Source organism: Phymastichus coffea, unplaced genomic scaffold (genome assembly GCF_024137745.1).
Source record: "Phymastichus coffea isolate CEN01 unplaced genomic scaffold, Cenicafe_Pcof_1.1 PCOF00003, whole genome shotgun sequence".
NCBI lineage: Eukaryota > Metazoa > Arthropoda > Insecta > Hymenoptera > Eulophidae > Phymastichus > Phymastichus coffea.
In genome coordinates, this window is record NW_026706814.1 from 13,849,076 (window position 1) to 13,871,180 (window position 22,105).

At 39.5% G+C, this 22,105-nt stretch overlaps 6 protein-coding genes across 11 annotated transcripts; 5 read left to right on the forward strand and 1 right to left on the reverse strand.

The window, feature by feature from the left end:
• Positions 1-28: 28 nt before the first annotated feature.
• On the reverse strand, positions 29-2,226 carry LOC131665286 (odorant receptor 4-like). Its single transcript, XM_058937091.1, has 5 exons — positions 1,694-2,226; positions 1,291-1,356; positions 992-1,225; positions 615-915; positions 29-539 (listed from the first exon to the last, which is right to left on the reverse strand). The coding sequence occupies exons 1-5, from the start codon at positions 1,951-1,953 to the stop codon at positions 228-230; spliced, it is 1,173 nt and encodes a 390-aa protein (XP_058793074.1). The 5' UTR covers positions 1,954-2,226; the 3' UTR covers positions 29-227.
• Positions 2,227-5,887: 3,661 nt separating this feature from the next.
• On the forward strand, positions 5,888-10,019 carry LOC131665588 (neurofilament heavy polypeptide-like). Of its 3 annotated transcripts, none has more exons than XM_058937593.1 (4): positions 5,888-6,264; positions 7,035-7,156; positions 7,230-8,490; positions 8,562-10,019. In XM_058937593.1, the coding sequence occupies exons 1-4, from the start codon at positions 6,164-6,166 to the stop codon at positions 8,587-8,589; spliced, it is 1,512 nt and encodes a 503-aa protein (XP_058793576.1). In that variant the 5' UTR covers positions 5,888-6,163; the 3' UTR covers positions 8,590-10,019. The 3 variants fall into 3 exon arrangements, with proteins under 3 accessions (XP_058793576.1, XP_058793566.1, XP_058793586.1); XM_058937583.1 differs by lacking the exon at positions 5,888-6,264 and adding an exon at positions 6,398-6,741; XM_058937603.1 differs by lacking the exon at positions 5,888-6,264 and adding an exon at positions 6,398-6,741 and having other exon boundaries at positions 7,230-7,853; positions 7,916-10,019.
• Positions 10,020-10,441: 422 nt separating this feature from the next.
• On the forward strand, positions 10,442-12,587 carry LOC131665658 (cysteine dioxygenase type 1). Its single transcript, XM_058937707.1, has 5 exons — positions 10,442-10,766; positions 11,669-11,810; positions 11,889-12,003; positions 12,085-12,254; positions 12,324-12,587. Exons 1-5 carry the CDS (start codon positions 10,588-10,590, stop codon positions 12,357-12,359), a joined length of 642 nt encoding a protein of 213 aa, XP_058793690.1. The 5' UTR covers positions 10,442-10,587; the 3' UTR covers positions 12,360-12,587.
• A 510-nt stretch (positions 12,588-13,097) lies between these two features.
• On the forward strand, positions 13,098-15,276 carry LOC131665666 (succinate dehydrogenase assembly factor 3, mitochondrial). The gene is made up of 2 exons (XM_058937719.1): positions 13,098-14,509; positions 14,684-15,276. The coding sequence occupies exons 1-2, from the start codon at positions 14,321-14,323 to the stop codon at positions 14,888-14,890; spliced, it is 396 nt and encodes a 131-aa protein (XP_058793702.1). The 5' UTR covers positions 13,098-14,320; the 3' UTR covers positions 14,891-15,276.
• A 42-nt stretch (positions 15,277-15,318) lies between these two features.
• On the forward strand, positions 15,319-16,996 carry LOC131665630 (acyl-coenzyme A diphosphatase NUDT19-like). Of its 3 annotated transcripts, none has more exons than XM_058937665.1 (5): positions 15,319-15,449; positions 15,549-15,882; positions 15,941-16,179; positions 16,246-16,401; positions 16,633-16,996. In XM_058937665.1, the coding sequence occupies exons 1-5, from the start codon at positions 15,381-15,383 to the stop codon at positions 16,825-16,827; spliced, it is 993 nt and encodes a 330-aa protein (XP_058793648.1). In that variant the 5' UTR covers positions 15,319-15,380; the 3' UTR covers positions 16,828-16,996. The 3 variants fall into 3 exon arrangements, with proteins under 3 accessions (XP_058793648.1, XP_058793657.1, XP_058793665.1); XM_058937674.1 differs by having other exon boundaries at positions 16,246-16,481; positions 16,633-16,676; XM_058937682.1 differs by lacking the exon at positions 15,319-15,449 and adding an exon at positions 15,471-15,474.
• A 235-nt stretch (positions 16,997-17,231) lies between these two features.
• On the forward strand, positions 17,232-21,989 carry LOC131665616 (E3 ubiquitin-protein ligase RNF25). 2 transcript variants are annotated; one of them, XM_058937653.1, is made up of 7 exons: positions 17,232-17,256; positions 17,345-17,478; positions 17,593-17,664; positions 18,201-18,441; positions 18,515-18,733; positions 18,819-19,118; positions 19,346-21,989. In XM_058937653.1, exons 2-7 carry the CDS (start codon positions 17,456-17,458, stop codon positions 19,520-19,522), a joined length of 1,032 nt encoding a protein of 343 aa, XP_058793636.1. In that variant the 5' UTR covers positions 17,232-17,256; positions 17,345-17,455; the 3' UTR covers positions 19,523-21,989. The 2 variants fall into 2 exon arrangements, with proteins under 2 accessions (XP_058793636.1, XP_058793628.1); XM_058937645.1 differs by having other exon boundaries at positions 17,256-17,478.
• Positions 21,990-22,105: the final 116 nt, after the last annotated feature.

Here is a 22,105-nt window from a genome sequence, read left to right on the forward strand (position 1 = left end):
TATGATGATCATAAGGAAGTTTCTGATTTATTTATCAAGTTTTCAATAAGTACATTTTTGACCTTCCACGTTTAGTAAGCTATACTTGATATTTGAATGTCACGCGATCCATTGGTATTTTCATGAAAGTAACTATCGCGGATAAAGTTTTTTATAAAACGGAGCTTTCACGCTCCATCGTCGCTTGGATGGTACGCAATATAATATGCAATAACAAATACACCAAATTACTCAATCATAGTTTTCAATATCATGAAAAATGAATATATAGTATTGAGGGTTCGACTGTAACAACTCAGACTCAAGCGTGTACTTCCGAAACTGAATTGTAAGGGTTTTTGCGATCTCAGTAACATCATGGACAACAATCTCAAAGACGGAATGTCGTTTAAAAACTTATCCACGGAGTTTTCAATGCTACTGGCGGTCTTCAGACTTTCCTGCAATAACTTTTCGCCCGCATAGCAGATAATGGCCATCTGCGATATATAGAACGCCATAAATAATGTTAACTTCATTTGCAAAGTAAAATCGCTTGTCTGCGAAATAACAAAATAGAATAGAATTGGTCAATCTCGGTAATAAAGATGTTGAGATGAAACAATGAAGCTTACGTAAATAGCTACAGCTCCCAAAAAGGAAATGCTCATGGCGATGTCGAAATGTTGAAACATAAACACCGTTGAATAATTCTCGCAAATCGTGCGTCCATATTCCAAAACTACAGCATGCCTCATCATTGCGTATCGAAAAGCTTCGTAATTATTTTCTTCCAGCTCGCCGATCAACTGCTGCACAAGTTGTATTTCACTGTACAATCGGCACATGACAATGACGCTACAAATATCATAAGCCAATACAAACACAAAACGTAACCAAAACACCGCGGTTGTGACTACGTAAACCAGATAATACCTGAAACAGTCGGTAGAAATGAAACTGCTTTGCAATTATTTTTTATCATCACGAAATAACAGAGGAACAAAATTACCACGGGCTGGCTTTGGCCCAGTCGGGAAAGGCATCGTTCAGAATAAATTTATCGCCGTGCAACCAACAACTCGCTTGATATAGTATGAGTAATGCGATGTAACATCGAATCAGGACTTTTATTATTTTGCATTGAAAACTGTCCCAATCGTCAGTTATTTTTTCTTCGATCAAAGTTCTTTTCGGAATCGATCTGATGCGATATGTCTTTTGCCAAATTTCTAATGTGCTTTTGCTAAAACACATATTTTCTCAAATGCCATACTAAATGTACTGCAAGTCGAAAGTTGTATTTCCTACCTGGTCCATGTCATCGGCAATATCTTAAACAGGGCAGTTATTGCCGCTAAAAACTCGGCAATAAATCTAAAAAATAATTTTTAAGTGTCCGTAAATTACAAATTGCCATATATTACTAGTTAATGAGCTTATACTACATAATAAATTAAATAAGATAGGTGAAATTAATATTGGATACACTTTTTTCGTATACCCAGGAAAAAAGGGTTACTTTAAAGTATCCTAACTTGGGCTAGATATCATCGAATCAATCCGAATGAGCCCTCATAACCCAAAACATTCTTTACGAAAAGTAATAGCAGGTTGCGCGTAGTAGTCTCGTGTTGGATTCACCCACCTTATATCCAAAAACAACATAAGAAGTTTTATTTAAATATTAGAGATGGAGGCAAAAAAGTTATACTTAGCAATGACTTCTCCATTTGTGTCTCTGTTTATGAGGCTAAATTGAAATCCAAATGTCCCAACGATAATCAATGCTACAAAATATCCAGTCAGCTTAGAATGCTTATTTGACTCAAACTGACCATCTTCGGCCCATAATCCAACAAAGCGAAGAAGAAATAAACTGTGTTTGCATGCAAAGCTTTTTCGAGTTATTGGTTCCGTTGCACCGTTCGAATTGATAACTGACATAGGCAAACTCCTGGGATACACTTCCATCGGTTACGGTCGGTGGTGAATCTTAGCGAAATTGTTTTGCGTATATACGTAACTGTTGCGAATTTAATTTTAACATTTAAATGGTGGCTGTTTCATTTTCGGCCAACGCGTACTGAACATATCAGGAGGCACAGCCAAAGCAAGGAAGGAGTAGTAATTATGAATTAGACAACATGGCAAACGTTGATCGTACAATAAAGTATACATTAATTGCGTAATCCACGTACACTTCAATGAAGGCTGATTGGCGTAGTCTGTTAGGAAGACGAATGATTATTTAGCGAATTAGTCACATATTCAAGTAGCAATAATTAATGCAGAAGAATAACCAAGTGGAAAACATTAGTTCTGCAAAAGTAATAGAGCTGATCAAGTCAGAGATGTTACTTCACTTGAGTTTTAAATTACAAATGAATACACATTTTCAAATGAATATGCCGCAGTGCCCAATTTACTATATAGATCTAACCCTAATTATTAATCACGCAGACATCGCATCCACTCAATGTTGAATCTTGAAAAATGTATATATCTTATTAATGGTTTGGCCATTGAGCATTAATAGTATTATTTAGTTTATATAGAGATACTTATATGAAATGCTACTTATATGAAAATAATTGTCATCCAAATCCATTAGTATATATTAATGATATCTTGAATTCTAAATTAAATTGTAAGGGGTTTTTCTATTCTTAGTAACGTCGTGAGCATCAATATTTCAAAAAAGGAACATAGTTCAACGACGTGTCATGATTTTCAATGCTACTAGTCATTTGCAAGATTTCGTGCATTAACTTTTCGCTTGCAAAACAAATAACAGCCAACTGCGCTTATATAACATCAGGAATAATATTAAATTGAGAATCTAAATAATCAAAAGCTTGGCAAATGCTCGCTGACATTTAGAAATTGATTAATAACCATTGATACTATATAAACCATTGAAAAGTTGTCGCAAACAACAGTGTGCCTCATTATTGCGCATCGCAAAGCTTCGTGATTATTTTTCTCTAACTCGATGATTGAGTGTTGCACGAGTTATAATTCACTGAGCAGTTGACACATCGCGATAAAGCAACAAAACTCAGTAGCTGCTGCGGTTAAGTAGACAACGCCGCAGTTATCACTGTATAAGCCAAAATGGACCTGTAACTTTTAGTGGAAAAGAAGTCAAATTTTCTCAAGTTTTTACCGACACGGAATGACAGAGAAAACAATTATCACGAGTTAAATTTGGTCTGCTCCGAAAAAGTTCTTTTTGATGGAAATTTGTAGCAATTGAATCAGGGGATTATCCGATAAGTCATCGCTGATCCGGTACACAAATGAACTGTGCGTTTTAGTAGTTTGCGCTGCAACTTATCCCAGCCAGCAGAAATTTCTCGTTCCATCGGTGATTTATTTTGGAATCGGTTCGATCTGGTACGTCCTTTGCCAGTTTGTCCAATAAAAGTTCGCTAAAAGAAGTAATTTCTTGCGTAAAACAGAAACCAAAAGAAGGAAATGAAATCATGAATTACATTCGACGCCGCATTAATATAATTAGCAACGTTTTCCAAAGAGTAGATAATGCAGCTAAAAAAGATGCCTAGGTATAATATCTGAACGAAAAATGGAAAAAAACATTCGGAAACATTAGCAAGCATCGTCACTCAAATTTTTTCAATCAATACTCAAAATATTCAATAATTACTCGATGAATTGTATTCAAGTAAAAAGTATTTCAAAAATGAATCTTTTTTTTTTTAATTTTAGGATTCGTAGGATTTAGCTGCACTTTATTACGCATGCATTCGATACACATAAAATTATTTATTGGATTTTAGACTGCCGTTCCAATCAACTTTGTCCACCGTATAAAATGTAAAAGCTTCACGTCTCAACACCTGAAGATTTTTCATAGTCGAATCCCAACACGCGATGTTCAAAGACTGCTTGTTACAGACCTTTCAGTCCCATGAAAATTATTTTCATGTAAATAGCACGACTACTTAATCGTGGATATTTTCTTTTTATTAAAATTTACATAAAACGATTACTATAACTAAAATATTTCTTATACAAGTCAATATTTATCTAACAGAATGTAATTATCACATATTTATCAATGTTGATTAATAAATAGTGAGAGTAGTAAAACGAGCAAATGGTTTACGCGGTTCTTTTTTGTACAACGTAAGTTTTCGTTACTTGGTTTGCGACACTGGCATTCCGCAGCGTGAAAATCAGGTTTCGAGACGTGGCTTCCGAACATGCGTTTAAGGAAAAATGAGCGCGCCAGGCGGTTTTAGACAAGAGACTGGAGTTGAATCGGATCTATGAACGATGGCCAGCGCTGACGAATCGTTGTGACCTCGCTGCATGAAAATAAAACAAGTTCACTTCTTTCTTTCATTGGCATTTCGCCGTGACAGTAAGAGACATGACAGAAGAACCTATTAGTTAAATGGCCTGTTGACAAGATTTTTTCAAATTAGGTAAAACCTCGGTTTCGAACAGAACCGCAACGATTTGACCTCATAATGGTAAAGAAACAAAAATATATTAATACAGAGCATTAGGGGTGGTTCTCCAAATCTCATTCATATATTTATGTCACCTCCATACTTGAAAAACGTGAAGTATGAATACCATTGAAAAATTATCGCCAATCGCGCAGCCGTAGTCCAATATAGCAGAGTGCATCGCTATGGTACATCACAATCATTCATGATATTATTGTTCTCCTTCCATCCGCTGATCAAATGTTGCACAAGTTGTAATTCATTCAACAGTCGGCACGTGGCAATGACGTTACCGCAATGACGTCAGCAAATGTTATAGTTATGTTGCGTAGCATGAACGTCGCAGTTGCGATCATGTAAACCGAACAAAACCTAAAATGTGTAATTGACATGAGGCATGTTTTCGAATTTTGTTTTAACTTCACTGAATGATGGGAACTTATTGCCGTGGATCGGTTTAGGTCCAATCAGAGAAAGCCGCTTACGACGAAAGTTTACCATTCAACCAGGGAATTATTTGATAAATTGTTGTATTTACGATATAAGAGACCAGGAGTAGTCTTATAGTAATTTGAGCTGACATTTAATTATCCCAGTCATCGACTATTTGTTTATCCTTTGGAATCGATCGGTTCTGATACGCCTGTTGTCAAATTTTTAATAAACGTTTGCTACAAGAAAACGGCAGTTCGATGTTATTGGAAAAAAAGAATTTAAAAAGTACATAAAAACTCGTATCGCAAGTGAGATCACGTAACGCAAATATCCGAACAAAAATAACTTTCTGATCAAACTCATTGAACACTCAAAATTAATGTGTAAATTGCTATTCTGATTATCTCGAAAGTTTTTGAAACTTAATTAAAGGTTTCTTCGCGACCAGCCAAAACGTCATCTCAAGATTTTCGAGTTATTTCGAAAAACCCGTCAATTATTCACTTCAATACACATTCATAGCAATGCTAAAAAATGCGATGAAAATGAAAATGTTTAAATTGAAAGCAATCCTGAAAACTCGGCAATTGAAAACACTTGAATCGAAAAATATTTTTACATCGTTCCGATCGTAAATATGTTAAGCGACCTTTGCGGAAGTCTCCTAACTGATAACGAATCAAGAAAATCCCTGTGAATTTATCGCAAAGAGTTTGCGAACTTTCCACTGGTCGATCATCGACGAGAACGAGCTAGATAATAAATGTATACGTCGGGGAAGTCAGTGATTTTCCAGGACACGCAAAATCGGCAAACGCCATAGTACGTTATTGTCGTACGATGCCGCGTATTTTCATTGGTAGCAGCGACTGCTTGAGTTGTTGTCGTTGAAAAGTTTCAGGCGAGACTGTACATTTTTGGGAAATTTCTCAGATAACTCTGTCTCATTGATATTGCACTCGTGCGCAAATTGAAAAGCCGGCGGACAACAGTATCGTCGGCTACGCTTCGGAATCCTCCCGTATCGATGCTTTCCATCGCCACGGGATTTCAGAGAGAAAAAAACACGAGGCGCGCGCGCTCGTACAACTGTTTTCTTTTGTCAGAATGAACCACGCGCGTTTAGTGATCGTAACCTCGTTTCCACGGGCCTTTAAATTCCGAGTGATCAAAAATCATACGTGACTTTTGTCGCAAAGCGGCCGACAGTTATAGTCAGCAGCACTGGTTCGCCGAAGATTTGCACTATACAGCTTGGATGACTCGACATGGCCAAAATCGATCGAGACGGAGCATCGGCTCGAAGCGACAATCGTCGCATGACTGGCAACGTCAACATATACGTTTGCTCGGGAGCCTTCGGGGAAGGGTAAGACTATCGTCGAGAGCGACGGGGAAAGCGGCGTCGGCCAAGCTGCCGAGTCGACCACGATCAATCTGAACATGGCGCGCGCCGCTCCGAGTAAACGCAATTTCGCTCGATTCCGACGCAAATCTGCCGATTAACCTCGCACCACGTTCGCGAGTTATCTAGTTTTTCGACGACGGACAAACCGAGCGAGAACGGCGAGAAGTTAATCATGAGCGCGGGCCTCGGCGGGGCCCAGTCGCACCAAGCGAAGTCTAGGTCGCGCGACGATACGCGGCTATTGGGGACGACCACGAGCGACGGCCGCAGCGATGAGAAGCGCGAGTCATCTGGCATTGCGTCGTGTCGTTGCCCGCAGTACGACGAGAGCGACTTGTGGCTGAGGAACTTGAAAGATAAACGCGAGAGGAATGCCGCGATTGGACGCCAAGCGGGGAAACTGATCGAGCAGCCGAAGAGCTCGCGTAAACACGACGGGTGAGACTCTTGCCGCGAGCGAGCTTTTCAGCCGGAGCTTGCGATAACGCGAAACTCGGCCGTTCCGAGTTTTGTTTTCCCAAAGGAACGGAAGCTCGATTCCGTAATTAATATTTCTACGGTGCCGTTCCGCCGTCATCTCCATTCGAAAATTCACCGCAGGTGGTTCGCTTATTTTCGGCCTAAAACTCGTGTAAACGCGAAAGAGGACGACGAAAATTGTTGTACATGTCCATGGTGAATCTCGCTTTCTTTTATGCATGCCTTTATTTGCTACTCGGCACCTTTTTCAGGGATTCCAACTCGTTGAAAAACAAGGATAGAAAGAATGATTCGAAGAAAGGTAAAGGTGGCGAAAAATTGATTTCTAAGAAGACACGCAAAGACCGTAACGGTGAATCTAAAAGTATGAAAGGTATGTATTGTTTTTGATAAATAATTGAAATAATCTACCTGTCAAACTAAACGGTACTACGAATTCGGTGCAGCTGAACCGACGAAGAAAATGTCAAATGACGTGACTAACGACCCGATAAAAAGCGAGGCGCTAGGCAAAGCTAAACGTTTGCACGAAGAGTCGAAAGAAAAGCACGACCGTGACAGACCAACGGAAAAATCGCCGAAGAAAAAGTCATCTTCGGATCGGATCGATCAGGGTCAGCGGCAACCTAAATCGCAGAAAAACAAGAAAGCTCCGCTTGATGAGAAAGCAACTTTAACGAGGAATGATACGAACAAGGGCATCGAAAACGAAGCTTCAGCAAGAGATGCGACACTCGACGCGTATAAGAATACGAATAAGAAATCTTGGGCAAAGAAGGTAAAAGTAAAAAATAAAGCTCACGCGCGAGAAGACGCAGCGACAGCGCGCAAGTCTAAATCGATTGCGAGAGATCCGAGAAAGGCAAGAGCCGAGGAGGATCGAACCTCGTTTATCGCGAAGCTCGTCAGCCTGTTCAGAAGTAAACGCGACGAGCCGACGGGAGGCGCAAGGAAAGTCAAGGGTAGATGCGACGCAAGTTGCACCGAGTCGCGGCGAACGACCAAAGCTAGCAGGTCCGCTCGACGCAAAGGCAAGAGCAAACGAAGAAAGCACAGACCAGAGCCGGCAGGTAAAACGAAGGGGCAGAAGCCAACGGAAGTTATTAATCCGCGTAACGAATCTGATAACCAGGCAAACGAACGGAAAGCCGCGTCTCGTCGCGCGAGCACACCGAGCCACGGCGAAGAGACGAGTGAACTCGAGGCGACGATGTCGAAGGCCGGCGCTGCGTCGGACAGTCGCGCTACGGAAGAAGCCGCGCTGGGCGACGCGGATCGAACGGACGGTCGCTCGCGGAACTCGCTGCGCGTGTGTCTCTCCTGCCTGTTACCTTCGGGCAGCTGTCTCTGCGGAAGCGAATCTGCCGAGCAGCGCAAGGCGGCGACCGTCGGCCGCGATCGGCGTCGCAGAGCCACGAGCGGCTCCTCGACGCTGCCTTGTCGGAAGCTGAAGACTCACTCCGTGCTGGTCGGCGAGATGCGAGAAAAAATGGGGGAATCCGCGAGGGCACTCGAGCGTGGCTGCGGCCGCGAAGGAAGCCGCGCGAGGTACGGCACGATCGCCCCGCGCGCGCGCATACAGGACGCGCAGCCAAGCACGCGTTGTCTTTCTCGAAGGTGTGCGCGCCGTCGCGAAGAGCGCCGCTGCGACGCCGCCGATAAGAAGCCACGAGCCAAGTGTTACTATTGTGAAAATCCGCCTCGCTGGTGAGCGGTTTTTTTGCCACGGACGAAAAGGCGCTTGGCTTGTCGCCTGTAATCGCGAGGTCGCGTTGCAGGTGTTGCTGCTGCGCGTCGGGGCACTAAGGCTGGCCACACGTACGTCCACGGCTCTCATTCGATCTGTTTACGATTTCCACGACGACCCAGCAACCAAAGCCGCAGGCAGCGTGAAAAATCCGCCGAGGACGAGAGAGAGAGAGAGAGAGAGATAAAGATTCGACGCATCAGCACCGAAAACATCTTTATCGCGCGCGAGCGTATCTTCAAAACAAATCGCCGTGCCCCGTCATCAATCGACGATTCGTACGATGGAAATTGATAGATTCTTGTTTTTGCAATCGTGTGCTCGCTCGCGTACATTGCGTAGATGGATCTGGCGCTAGATTATTTGGAATGCGCCCCTTTCCCTCGAGCAAGTTCTACGTCCTTACTTGCGATCGTTTCATGATAATTTGCTATTCTGAACCGACGAAGTGCGTCTTTGATTCTCCTCAGTGCAATATACATACTTTTTTTCTAATGGTTCCGTCGACTCCACCGAGGGCGCGAGACCAACGTTGCGTAGAATCGCGCGTTCCGACCGTTCGCCAACCAACGCACGGAAAGATAAAAGTAATCTCGAGTCACCTGCTTTCGTTGACGTTCAATGAGCCGCGGAGAATTCTGGAATCGACGTCGCTCCTTTCCGAATAACTCGAGGCGGCGCGAAGATCGTTCCGCGATTGGTTGCAGCAATACGATCAATTTTCAATCCCCGAAGACGGCCGTGCACTTGTCCATTCGCGATTTCAAAATTGCCGTTCGAGTAACGAAAACCGTGCAAAGCACGTATCCTCCAACGCGTACGATACCTTTGACACCAACTACTACGTGAACAGAAATACAAACCAAAAACTGTGTCAACTTACACAGTAGAAACTTACACACTATGATCGTCAATTGAAGAGAGTTCAATGTCTGTGAACAACATTATTTTTATTAGGCTAATTGTTACGAGTTTTATAGAAAATCATATTTCAGAATTGCCTTGCAAGCTATTTGCAGCTTTCTTGTTTTCGTCGCGCTCTATAGTCACCGACTATACGAAGATAACGAAACTTTGGATCTCGACGCAACGAGAAAATTCTCGTCTGGAACGAAAAATAAGGATTTGGGCAACAATTCAGCCATCGTCGCGCGTAACCCAAATTATATTTGCATCAAAAGTCCTTCGAGAAACGAGGTTAGATTTGGAGAAATGACAATTGGACGCGCCGACGTCGATAATATGAATGAGTCAATGGAAATTCACACAAACGTAGGATTAAAATTGAGGAGAACTATGCAACAGGAATTTTCGAAAAATCGATAAAAATAACAATACAAACAGCGATATCTTGATCGGGAGCACATCGAAATTTTAAAGCCACCGTTGATAAACAAGCATTGTTGACGATGCTCGTGACGCATCGCGCGACACGAGCCGGCGTCGCTCTCAACGCGGAACACCTGGCAACCCAAAGTACATTGTTATTGCATCGACGTGATCGCACGTGCGTTCGTTACGAGTGCGTTACGGAGGAAAAAAGAAATATCCTGACTGGCTTTTCCGTTCGCTGGGCGCAGAGCGACGCGCGAGCCGCGAGCCGCGAGCCGCACCGGTCTCGATAGAAATCGCTCGTTATCGTTTGCCTTAGATCTGGCAGCGGCAACTCGGCGGCGGCGAACGCGAATCGAGCTTCCGTCGATTCTTTTCCGTTCAGTCCAGGAGTCGGCTTCGCGCGGCGCGAGCGTCGGCGCGCTCACCTGCGCCTCGAGCTCGGAGGGGGCCCCCGAATGTGCCGCGCGTAACGCGCGATCGGTCGGCCGGCCGGCCTGGGAAAAAAGCGCGAGCGCGCCGATAGCGCGCGGAGTAGGGGGATTCGGTATCTCGGCGCGCGGCGCCTGGTGCGCGCATAGGGAGATTTCTGGCCACGCGCGCGCCGCAGTAGTACGCGACACGCGGTACTCGTGGCAGTACGCACGGGAGAAGAAGAAGAAGAAGACGAGGAGGAGGAGGAGGAGGGTGAACACGCTCGCGGCAGCATCGTCTGGCAATCCGGGATGGAGAGGAGCCTCTTTGGCGGCGGCGGCAAGTCGATCGCCTTCGGCGAGCTGGTGGAGAAGCTGCGCGAGGCGTTCGCCACCAACGACGTCGACATCGACCACGTGCAGGACCTGATGGCCAGCTACAGGAGCAACCCGCAGGAGTGGAGGAAGTACGCCAAGTTCGATCGGCACAGGTCAGCCACTTGGATCGCTGGATTCCGCGCGTTGCGCCTAACGGAAGCAATTTTATCGGCGCGGCGACTGGCATTTTCGCTGGGAGCGCGCCTGCATCCGACGCTCTTGGCCGGCCAGCGTTCTCCTTGGACCGCGGAGACGCGCCGCGCGGGGTTCACTTGGGGTTATCTGCAGTCGTGCAATATTTACTTTGGAGGTCGGCGAATGAAGCGCGCCGCTCGCCTGCAGCGCGATCGATTATTGCGCGTCGATATCTTGCCAATCGTGGCGCTCTCGGCCGAGCGCTTGACGCTGCCGTCGCGCGATAACGAACGATCGATCGCTCGCGTCGCCGGGCTTCGGACTCGTTAGCGAGCTAGACGCAGCTGCCGTGCGCGGGTAATCGTAATCTGGACATGTTAATGACGCGTGATACGGAGCGCTTGCCGATCGCGTTCGGCAGCGTCTTTCGCGTTTCAATGCTGCTGCGAATAATAATTGAGAGATAGCGGTGCTCGCCGAGAGTATTGTTATGGAAACGATACACCATTTTTTACGTCGGGCTCCTTCCATTCGCTGCGCCAACGCGTCATCGACTGCTGATGAAACATTCCGGGCTGATTTCGTCTGCGAGCACCTTGCCCGCGGTTGCGCCAATTCAGAGGGCAAGGCTCGAGCAGCGTTCCGAGCGGCGAAATCGGCGGAACCCGATAACCGAGACTGAGCGCACTCCGCCGATCCAAGAGGGACAAAGAAAGTAGGGGATCTTCGATTCGATCCGAAGACGAATCCGCCGCCTGCAGCCGCGCCGTGCCGGAAATTTCGCAAAATCGTTGCTCCGTTGTCGTCGAGTCCGCTGATTTTCGCAAGTTGCCTGTGCGACGGCGTTAAGGCAACGAGTGGCGTCGATCTCCTGTCGTAGGTACACGCGGAACTTGGTAGACGAGGGCAACGGCAAGTTCAACCTGATGGTGCTGTGTTGGGGCGAGGGCCACGGTTCGGCGATCCACGACCACGCCGATGCCCACTGCGTCATGAAGGTCATCCACGGCGAGCTATGCGAGGTAATTGTTCGTTTGTCTCTGTCGGCCGGCCGAGATACCGAGACTCGAGCGCTGATCCGCGAGCATTGCGATTCTCAGACCAAGTACAAGTGGCCAAAGAAGTACATCGACGACGAGGGCAACGAATGCCAGGGCGAGATCGAGGAAATCGAGAGGAGCGTGTACGGCACCAATGACGTGACGTACATCAATGGTAACGTCCCGACTACGGGCCCCCCGGTGGCTCGCACCGACGAATCACACTGCAGCAAACCTTCCGACCGACTGCTTTCAGACTCGATTGGCCTGCATCGCGTGGAAAACTTGAGCACGATCGACACGGCCGTGTCCCTGCACTTGTACTCGCCACCGTTCTCGGAGTGCTCGGTGTTCAACAAGCGAACCGGTCAACAGTCCAGAGTCAAGGTCACGTTCTGGTCGAAATACGGAGAGCGTCGTAATAGGGTGAGCTTTGCGAACAACAGAAAACACGATAGCACGCATGCGCTTCTAATCGACGTCGCATTTCCGCAGGAAATCCAAGAAACCAGAACGCCGGAGGATAACTGAAACGAGCTCCACGTTTTCGGATGCATTTCTTTTTTACCTGTCAATGTGATAATACTGTAAATAGGAATACTCCTTGTTTCTCTCTCTTCTTAAGTACTACTTCTAACGAGATTAATTTTAATCGATTTTAACATTTGTCAACCCTTTTATGGAGATTTTAATCATGCGACCTTTTCTTCTCGACCGATGTGACTGTACGTTGATTTTTCTTGATAATAGATGACAAGTTTTGTAGTGTCAAACAGAAACAAGTGTGGCGACCTTCATCAAGTACATGAGAATATCCAGATAAGACCTCTCACGTGTCTCATTTCCAAGGCACAATATATATCATACGTGGCACTTGATTGTTCGATTGACAATTTAATTCGGCCGAATAATGTCTTCGGAGAATAACAGCCCAAACAATTGAATCAGGAAAGCAATTTTTTTTAGTTGCATTATCATCGTTCGATGCTTTTTATCGCGAGCTTCTTTATTATGATCTTAAAGACGATAGACGCTTATCGTTTATTTTCGTGATTTCTTCTGGGCGATTTGCAAATCAAAGAGACCGACGATAAATTATCGTGCCGATTTTCTTAATTACAATAAACGGACATAAACGGACCTGTATCTCGGTCCTGAAATATTTTTCGGTTTTTCAATGCTAACCACGGCAAAACCTTAAAATCCTGTGTTTAAATTTAAACGTTTTAAGTGTGCAATTGTGACGTCACCCATAAGAAATACATTGTCGCTGAATTTAAACGTTTAGAAGTGTTTAAAATTGAGGACAATGTATTTCTTATGGGTGACGTCATATTAAACGTTTAAATTTAAACACATGGGTTTACCCTGAACGTCGTCAAACGAAACATGAGCTGGCATTTGTTTCCTTGGGGGGAAAGGTTATCCCCATTGTTATGTCTAAGCGAGGAGATGTTATGGCTAGACGTATTAATGTTTAAAATACTGTCGCGTTGGTAAAAGTTGGATCTTAGTCAGGAGTTAAGCGGAGGTTGGTTAAAGGGATAGCGCCTTTATTATATGTAGTATGTTTAGGTAGATAACTTAGTTTCTTACCTTGTTAGGACAGGATTTCAGAAGAGATTTTACCAAACAGTCTCAGGTGTTTGCACTTTATTAAGATTTATTGTTGAAAGATAAGTTTATAATGCGTAGCTAAGAATAATTCCGGTTACGAGTAGCCGTGTAGCGAAACTTAGAAATAACTAAATCAGTATAAGTACGAGTATGAGTATTAGCTTGAGTCTAAGCTGCCGCGGATCCTGATCCAGCCTTTTTATACCATAGGCTGATGTGCCCCTCCCCTTGTTTTTGCCAAATTAATATGCGGTGAGTAATGTTCACGGAAATATTATGGAGAACGTGCTTAGCCTAATCTATCTCGCTAGATAGATGTACAAATGTTCCCGGGAGGGTTGATACGATAGGAAGTTAAATAACTGATACCCGATTAGTTTGATACACCTCGCTTGCATATCCTCGATCTGAGTTTTACGCGTGCGCGCGCATTTATGACATTTACCAAAATTAAGTACGGAGCTTTCGTCAATTATAAGTCGTTATGTCACGGCTTAATGGATTACAACAAAACATACCTCTAGAACTAAATAGAAACAACCATCCAAATTTTCCTTAATCATCTCCTTTTTTTCAAATCTTGCTTTTTGATGAAAATTTGTAGATGCAAACAATTGAAAAATACAAATTGAAATGATAATTACAATAATAGAATAAAAAAGACACGACAACAGTTATTCGTCATACATGCAAATGACAGCGCACGTGCTGACAGTAGCAGACGACAGTCAGCTGATGCATACAACTCGCAAGCCATGCAAACATATATTAGCGCCTAAACAACGCACTAACTTCGTTATTTTCTCTGAATCGCAATTAAAAAGTATACGTTGAGCCACGTCATAATTATTTAATTTTGAGCAAAGTAATCGTGGATGATCATGACGACTGCCCCGTGGACGCACTTGCAGCGCGTGCAAAGGCTTTACAAAGTTGTTTTGAGGTTACATCGAGGCTTGCCTACGGAAATCAGGGAATTGGGCGATGTTTACGTCAAGGACGAGTTTCGCAGACACAAGCACTGTAATCCCGCCGAGGCTAATGTGTTCCTTAACGAATGGGCTGTGAGTTTAATTCAACTTTTTTTGTTGTCTTTTAGAGGTTACGCCATTCGTGTCAATCTCTTTTAAGTGACTTCAAAAGTGTCTATTAGCGACTTATTGACATTTTACTTAATATTGCATCGTCTAATATTTAACAAGTAGTTGGACACAATACATTGTTCGATTTTAATACAGGACTATGCAATTAATTTATCTGAGCAATTGGGTTTACGAGGACCTAAAACAGCAAAGACTCTTGGGAAACCATTAGATCCAGAAGATTTAAATAAATTAAGAGATGAACAAGTTCATCAATTGTACGAGTTGATGATCCATGCAACAGGACAGGCCAAGGAAGATGATGAAAAAAAAGATAAACAAGAAGAAGGAAAGAAGACCTGACCCTTTGCTTGCTTAAATTTAGATTCAAATAATAGGACTATTTTAATGAAATGAGTTGAATAATTTTTGTTGATCATATATTTCAAATAGTTCTAAAGTTTGTGTTTACAGAAAAGTTAATAAATATGAATTCATTCAATGTAATTATTTTATGTTGGTGGTGCCATCTGTTTAATAATTAATCAATCCTGTACGCTCTACCACATGGCTAAAGTCTAACCATGCTGTCAAATTACTCAAGTTGAAGTTTCATTCTTTTGTAATTTTATACTTGTGACAAAATATATGGCTGTGAATGATATGTACATAGTTAATAAATACACAAGTTGACCATTACTCAACTTTAAGAGCACTTAAATATTTAAAGCTTATTTATTTTTAAGTAGTTTTGTTATCTTATGTTGGAAAAAAGTATTTTTAAAACTACATCTAAACCTCAGTACATTGTTGAAGTATATCTTGAAATATTTAAATATTTAAATATTTAAAAATGAGGACATGGAGAGAATCAGCCAGTTTGATTATAGCTGCTCGAAATGGATTAAAAAATACCCAGTTGGTTAATATCATAGAAGTCATTTTCTGTAGCTTAATTAATCATAACAACATTTTATTCATTATAAAATGTCAGTACTTCAATCAAGATTTATTATTTCAGTTTGATTATAATCTATTTCTTCTAAAAAGACAAAGCAAAGGTACTTTTGGTGGTACTATGGTTTTTCCTGGTGGTGTGATTGAGCCTGCAGATGCAGATTTGAAATGGCAAAATTTGTTCAAGCACTATAGTTATAATGAATCTAATTTCAAATCTTTACTTCCAAAGAGTGCAAAAAGACCAGAAATATTTCGTAATGTACAAAATGAATTGCCTAGAGAAGTTTCTTTGAGAATCCGTGCAATACGAGAAACATTTGAAGAATGTGGAATACTTCTGTGTACTAATGCACCTGATAGTACTACAACAGAAAAAATTGTTGATCCATTTAAATGTAAGTCCATTAAAATATGACATTTTTACATTAAATTTGGAATATTATATTTTTTCAGTATCAAAAAGTGAAATTGAGTTTTGGCAGAGGAGGGTACATAGTAGTCCTAAAGAATTTTATGTAATGTGTGAAAAGCTGGACTGCTATCCTAATATATGGGCATTATATGAATGGGCAAATTGGCTTACTCCAACTATATTTCCAGTTTCTATGCGCTTCGATACAGTTTTTTTTTTCACTACTCTATCATATATTCCTGATACAAAAATTGAAATGAATGAAATTCATGAATCTATGGTATAAAGTTTAGCTTTTACATTTCATTCCAAGTAAATATTTTGTGAATATATATTTTATTTCAAGTGGGCAACTCCAGACTCAATAATGGCATCTCATTTAACTTCATTATTACCACCTCAACGATATGAAATTACAAGGATATCAAAGTACAAAAAATTAGATAATTTATTCAATTATGCAGTTGAGCAGTCAAGAAATGGCATAGAAAGATTTGTTGGTGTAAGGCCTTTACAATTTATTGCACTTTTATCAGCTTATATACAACATTTTTTAATACAATTAAAATTTATCAAATTATGGTAATTATAAAAAAAAGCTATTTAAAAAAATCTTATAAGAAACCTATTTAAATGATAAAATTTATGAGAAAGAGTCTGTAAAATTAAACTTTAATATTTGTCATTGTATTTTTTAAAATGAATAATGGAATATTTTATAAATTTTACGCAGGTGAGAGTATTATTAAGCGATGGAATTGTTCATGTACTACCAGGTGATTCAATGTATCCTGATAAAGTAGAATTACATACTAAACAATTAATTGATAAGTCAACAATGACGATCAAAGAATTTCGTGATATTGCTAAAAAAATTCATCGTATAGAAATTCCAGAGTATAAGGATATGGTCTTGAGTAAATATTAAGTCAAGATAACTATGAAAAATATTTGTTATATAATTATATTTTCAAATGTTAATTTTTATATTAAATCGGAATGGTACGTAAAAAATGTTGTTTTTATTATATATACCTGGATAAATAATGTAGGTATATACAATTTTTTAAGAAAATAATTGAACTCTCTTTAATCCACGTAAATAATTTCTTACGTTGTACTGATATTTTTAGACTGTTGATTATTGTGCTTAGAAATTATATATGCGATGTCAATAAAAAATATACCTCTAACATGCGCTATAAGTCATTTATTCCTTTATTTTTATTCAAGGAGATTTTAAATTTAGCGCGCCGGTAATTTGCTGTCATACTATTTCTTTGAAAGTCGTCTCGTCGATAAAACAGATTTCTTTTGTCAGCGAAAATCAATAAAGAAAAGCGTGGAGGCCGCGGAGGTGTGTGAGCAAATTTTTGTGTGCAAAAACGCCAGGTCCAAGTCAAGCGAAAAGAAAATTATCAAAGTTTGTTGATTAAATTTTTCAGACAAGTCTGCACTTGGGAAACTTGACAGCCTCATTTATAGACTGGAAAGAAGACAGATTGTAATCTCACGGAGTTTTCGGCTATTGAACATCTTACAATTTCTTTAGGAAAATGTCTACTATTGTAGATGAGAGGTAATATTTTTAAGATATTAGATACTATTTACTAGAAAAATATAGCAATTGTTTACTTTCTGATTTATGATCAAAATATTGCAATTGTTTACTTTCTGACTTCGGAATTTGTAGGGTGACTGATGAAATAGAAGCTCTGAAAGCTATCCTCTTTGATGATGAGTTGAAAATTGTAGAAAATGAAAGGTTTGTTGATTTTTACTGAAATATTTTTTATTTTATATTTCAATAAGCATTTTTTATTTCAATAGGATGAGTCTTTCTTTTATATTTACATTTTATACATTTTACACTGATATTGAATTGACTCAAAAAACCCTTTAACCTTCTTAATTATAGTTCAAAAATAACAATAGTTTGTATAAAAAAAATATTTTGATATATTAGAGTAATTTTGGCTTACTTATGAAAAAGTATTTCTCTTGTAAGGTATTTATTATTATCAACATCTATTTATTAATTGAGCTTTGATTATTATATAAATATGTTCAAAGCAGATTGTACACAATCTATCAGATTATGTATGTAAACAAAAGTTTTGGTTACATTAATTACAGTAAGTCATGGTATACAAACAATTGAATTTGCATTAAGTATATATTTTTATAGTATCATATTTGCTTTTTATATTCATTCATAGATATTTAAACAACTTTTTTTATTATTTGTTGTTCGCCATGTATTACAAAATTTATAAATAAGAATTTTGTTAATTTCTGAAGGGGTGAACCAGAATCTATTGAAACTTTAGTGTTTCCATCGACTGGAGAAAACTCCGAGTCTCAATATGTCTGTGTTAGATTGGTGGTCAAGTTATTACCTGGCTATCCAGATGTACAACCAACTGTTACTTTAAGAAATCCTAGGGGTTTAGATGAAGAAACTATCAAGCAAATTCAACTAGATACTGATGCTAAGTGTGCTGATTTTCTTGGACAGCCTGTCATGTTTGAATTGATTGAGGTGATTTGCAACCATTTGGATATTCAAATTATTTATAAAATTGCATTAAATGTAATTTGGTATAAAATTCTAGCTTGTCAGAGAACATTTGACATGCAGCAATCTCCCAACTGGTCAATGCGCAGTTTGTCTGTATGGTTTTCGCGAAGGAGATGAATTTACTAAGACAGAGTGTTATCATCATTTTCATTCTCATTGTCTGGCTGCTCACGTTGCAGCATCTGAGCGATATTATCGAGAAGAACAAGAGAAATTGCCGCTCTGGCAACAGGACACTAGCAATAAATTTCAAGTAAAGATGGCGCATTTGTTTACAAATTTACAATGACAAATAATCATAATTTTTTTTATCAATTATATAAACTTTTACTTCTCAGGCTCTCTGTCCTGTCTGTCGTGAATCCATTCAATGTGACGTTAGCAGTCTTATTGGAGCACCACCACCAATCGACGTTGAGACCGCAATTGATTTCTGTGTCACCCAGGAGTTGCTCGATATGCAGCGTCAGATGGCGGAACTTTATTTGCGCCAGCAGCAGAAAGGTGGCATCATCGATCTTGAAGCTGAAGAGACGAAATTACTCGTGACTACTGAGAACGATGCCGATGAAGTTATTGAGCGACCAAATCCGCCTGGTCCTAGTCTTAATGCCATTGCTAATCAACCATCTCAAGTGGTAATTATTACTTTTTTTATATATATAAATTCTATATGAACATGACGTTTGGTTTTTATTTTATCTTATTCTTGTAAAGCTGTGAAATTCATTATGATGGTTTTATGAAAAAGTTTTATCTCGCTGTAAAAAATTCTTTATTTTAATGACTATAAAATAAAATAGGTCATTGAATAAAATTGACAGTAGATATTTCCCACATCACTAAACTTCATGCTCTTTTCCAGCAACAATCAAAACAACAGCAACAGCAGCAGAAACAACAAAGCCAGAATAACAACAGCGAATCTCATAATCATCACGGCCGACATAATCATTACCATCGTAATCATCGTGGTCGTGGCAAACCGCACACTCGTCGCTACTTGGAACGTCTTCGCCAGCATGAGACAGCTCCCAGATGACAATACGCTGTCGCTGATCGGTTAAGCACGACGACGACGACGACGCTGATAACCATAATATTTAATAGTTTAATTTCTCTTAGCAAGTGTAATGATGTTCTCCCTCAAATCACTAAGTTCTTAACGAGCTTATAGGTATTGCTGCATAGCAACATTCCCATAGCTACGGTGTATAATGTGGGACGTGTTGGTCATCATCACATTGCCTCATCGATAAATAGCTGACCGTGAATTTTCATTTTCTTCTATTGGCGGAACGTGAAGTCTTGACGTTTGCGTGTCCTCCTAGTTTTCTTTGTTTTTCTATTTAATAGATAGTTTCCGTGTCAGATATATATCTCATGACTTTGATGTATAATCAAAATAAAGGCGTGCAAGGCGAATTCGAAAATGGTTGAAAATGTCGTTTGGTTGAGGAACAATCGGCGATGTCGTTTAATGATGTGCTCTTTCTCGCGACTTTCTTGGGACTGTATGTATACACGTAAATTATTTCAAACTGTGTCTCTCTTTCTTTCCTCTGTCTCTGTCTGTCCTGTCTTCTCTCTCTCTCTCTCTCTCGCTCTCTCTTTCTCTTTCTCTCTCTTTCTCTCACTTTCTCACTCTCTCATTTGCTATATCTACGTTTGGGAGATTCAAATAAAAAATTGGTGACTGAAGAGAAGATGAATAGTGATTGTCAATTATAAATTTATTAAAAAAGAATTTTTACGCGTTTCACGCATGTTCCTCCGATTGTTGAGAGCAGTTTTTTCAATTTAAGTAAGAATCATACGTGTGAAACGACTGTGATTTGATACTTTCTTACGATCTTAAAAAAATGAATTAAAAAAATTAATAAATTAAAAATTGCACACGCGTCGAACTTTTGTTGAGATACGACGTTTAAAAATCAAACGTATTAATGATGCGAATATTAAAATATGAAATATAGCCAGCGTAATTAGTATAATTTCTCGTTGTTTGAACTATGTATGCTTGACTGTGATATTTTTAAGTCAGACTTCCTTTTGCTTGAGTACTTTTTATTTATATTTTTCTAACGATTTTTCATAGTTAATAAATAAGTTAATATAATTAGATTTATGGTTTTACATTGTAAGTTAATTACTTTTTAATTTTTATGGCTGACTTTCCAAATCACTTAACGATGTTTAGTGAAGAATGGTTTAATTAACGGAAGTTAACGATCGTGAAAAATCAAGAATTTATTTATTTCAAAATACTAATTGCTATTCTATTATTTTAAAGTTGAAAAATTGTTATTAATAATCATAAAGGCGTCATTAAAATCATACTTACATCAGATTATCTTAATTACTTATTTTAACAGTGAAAAATAATTATTAATCAAACTTGCATAAACAATTAATGAAACTAAACTTCAATTAAATCTTTGTTCCTCTTAACATTGAATTGTGATATTTAAATTTATGAATCACATTATTAGTAAGCGGGACAATGTACGAGAAAGTAATCAGTATGATAATTGTAACAAACACCCCATGATGTAATACACTCCCATTTTATATACCGTGCCATAAATGTTGCCAAGGATAGAAACAATGAATTTAAGTTTATGAACATCATTTACATCTAACCTCTGCTTATAAATGTTGCTTCATTATCCAATCCCCAATACCTCAAAAGAATGCTATCTCAATTTAAGAAAAACTCATTACTATACGTAGATTGATAGAAACAAATAGGATATTCATTATAACGTGAAGTAAAAAACATAGAGCTTGAAAAATTATTCAGATTCTTTTCAAGTATTAATATTTAATTTATCTTGAATGCTTACTGATAATTTGTATATACATGATTAATGCCCTTCTTATTTTGTTCGTGTAAGAGCTTTGTAAAACTATATCGTATAACTTTTGAAGGCAGGTTGTTAAGAACTTTGGTGTGAGTCGTGTTCTTTCATATAAAAAAAGATTTATTGTTACAGAATTCTTTGTAAAAATTTAATACTGCGTTTATTTTGCACAAAAAGGAACGGAAAATAAGTACACGAACGTAAAAAAACACTGTTTGGTTCACTTTACACTTTTGTAAATGTACCTGCCACCATAGGCAAAGCCATATAGATTGTACACAAATGTCTTACGGCAATATCTCATCGTTACCCGATGGAAACTCTGTATAACCAAGTTTTAAGTCTAATAAATATAAAATAAAAATGTCGCACATATATGATGGCTGTGTTATTCACTTACAACATTCGTTGATTTCTCTTTTGACAAATACTACATTATATATATTTATAGATGAGAAATTGAATCTCATCTTTGCTCAGACATATTTTTGTTATCGTTTAAACCGTTGAAAACGCAAATAAGCATAAATAATTATCATTTATAAATGAACTTGAAATAACGCAAATGATTAGAACCAAAAAGACGAAAAACGATAAAATTATCAAAGAAAAACAACATTTAATAACAAAATTAATATTAACAATTTTTTTCAAAAAAAAATAAACGAAATTATGAATCACCCAATAACGAAAGTACATTTGTATCAAGAACATTCGAAATTTATGTATCTAAAAACACTTACACCTGAAAATCCGAACAA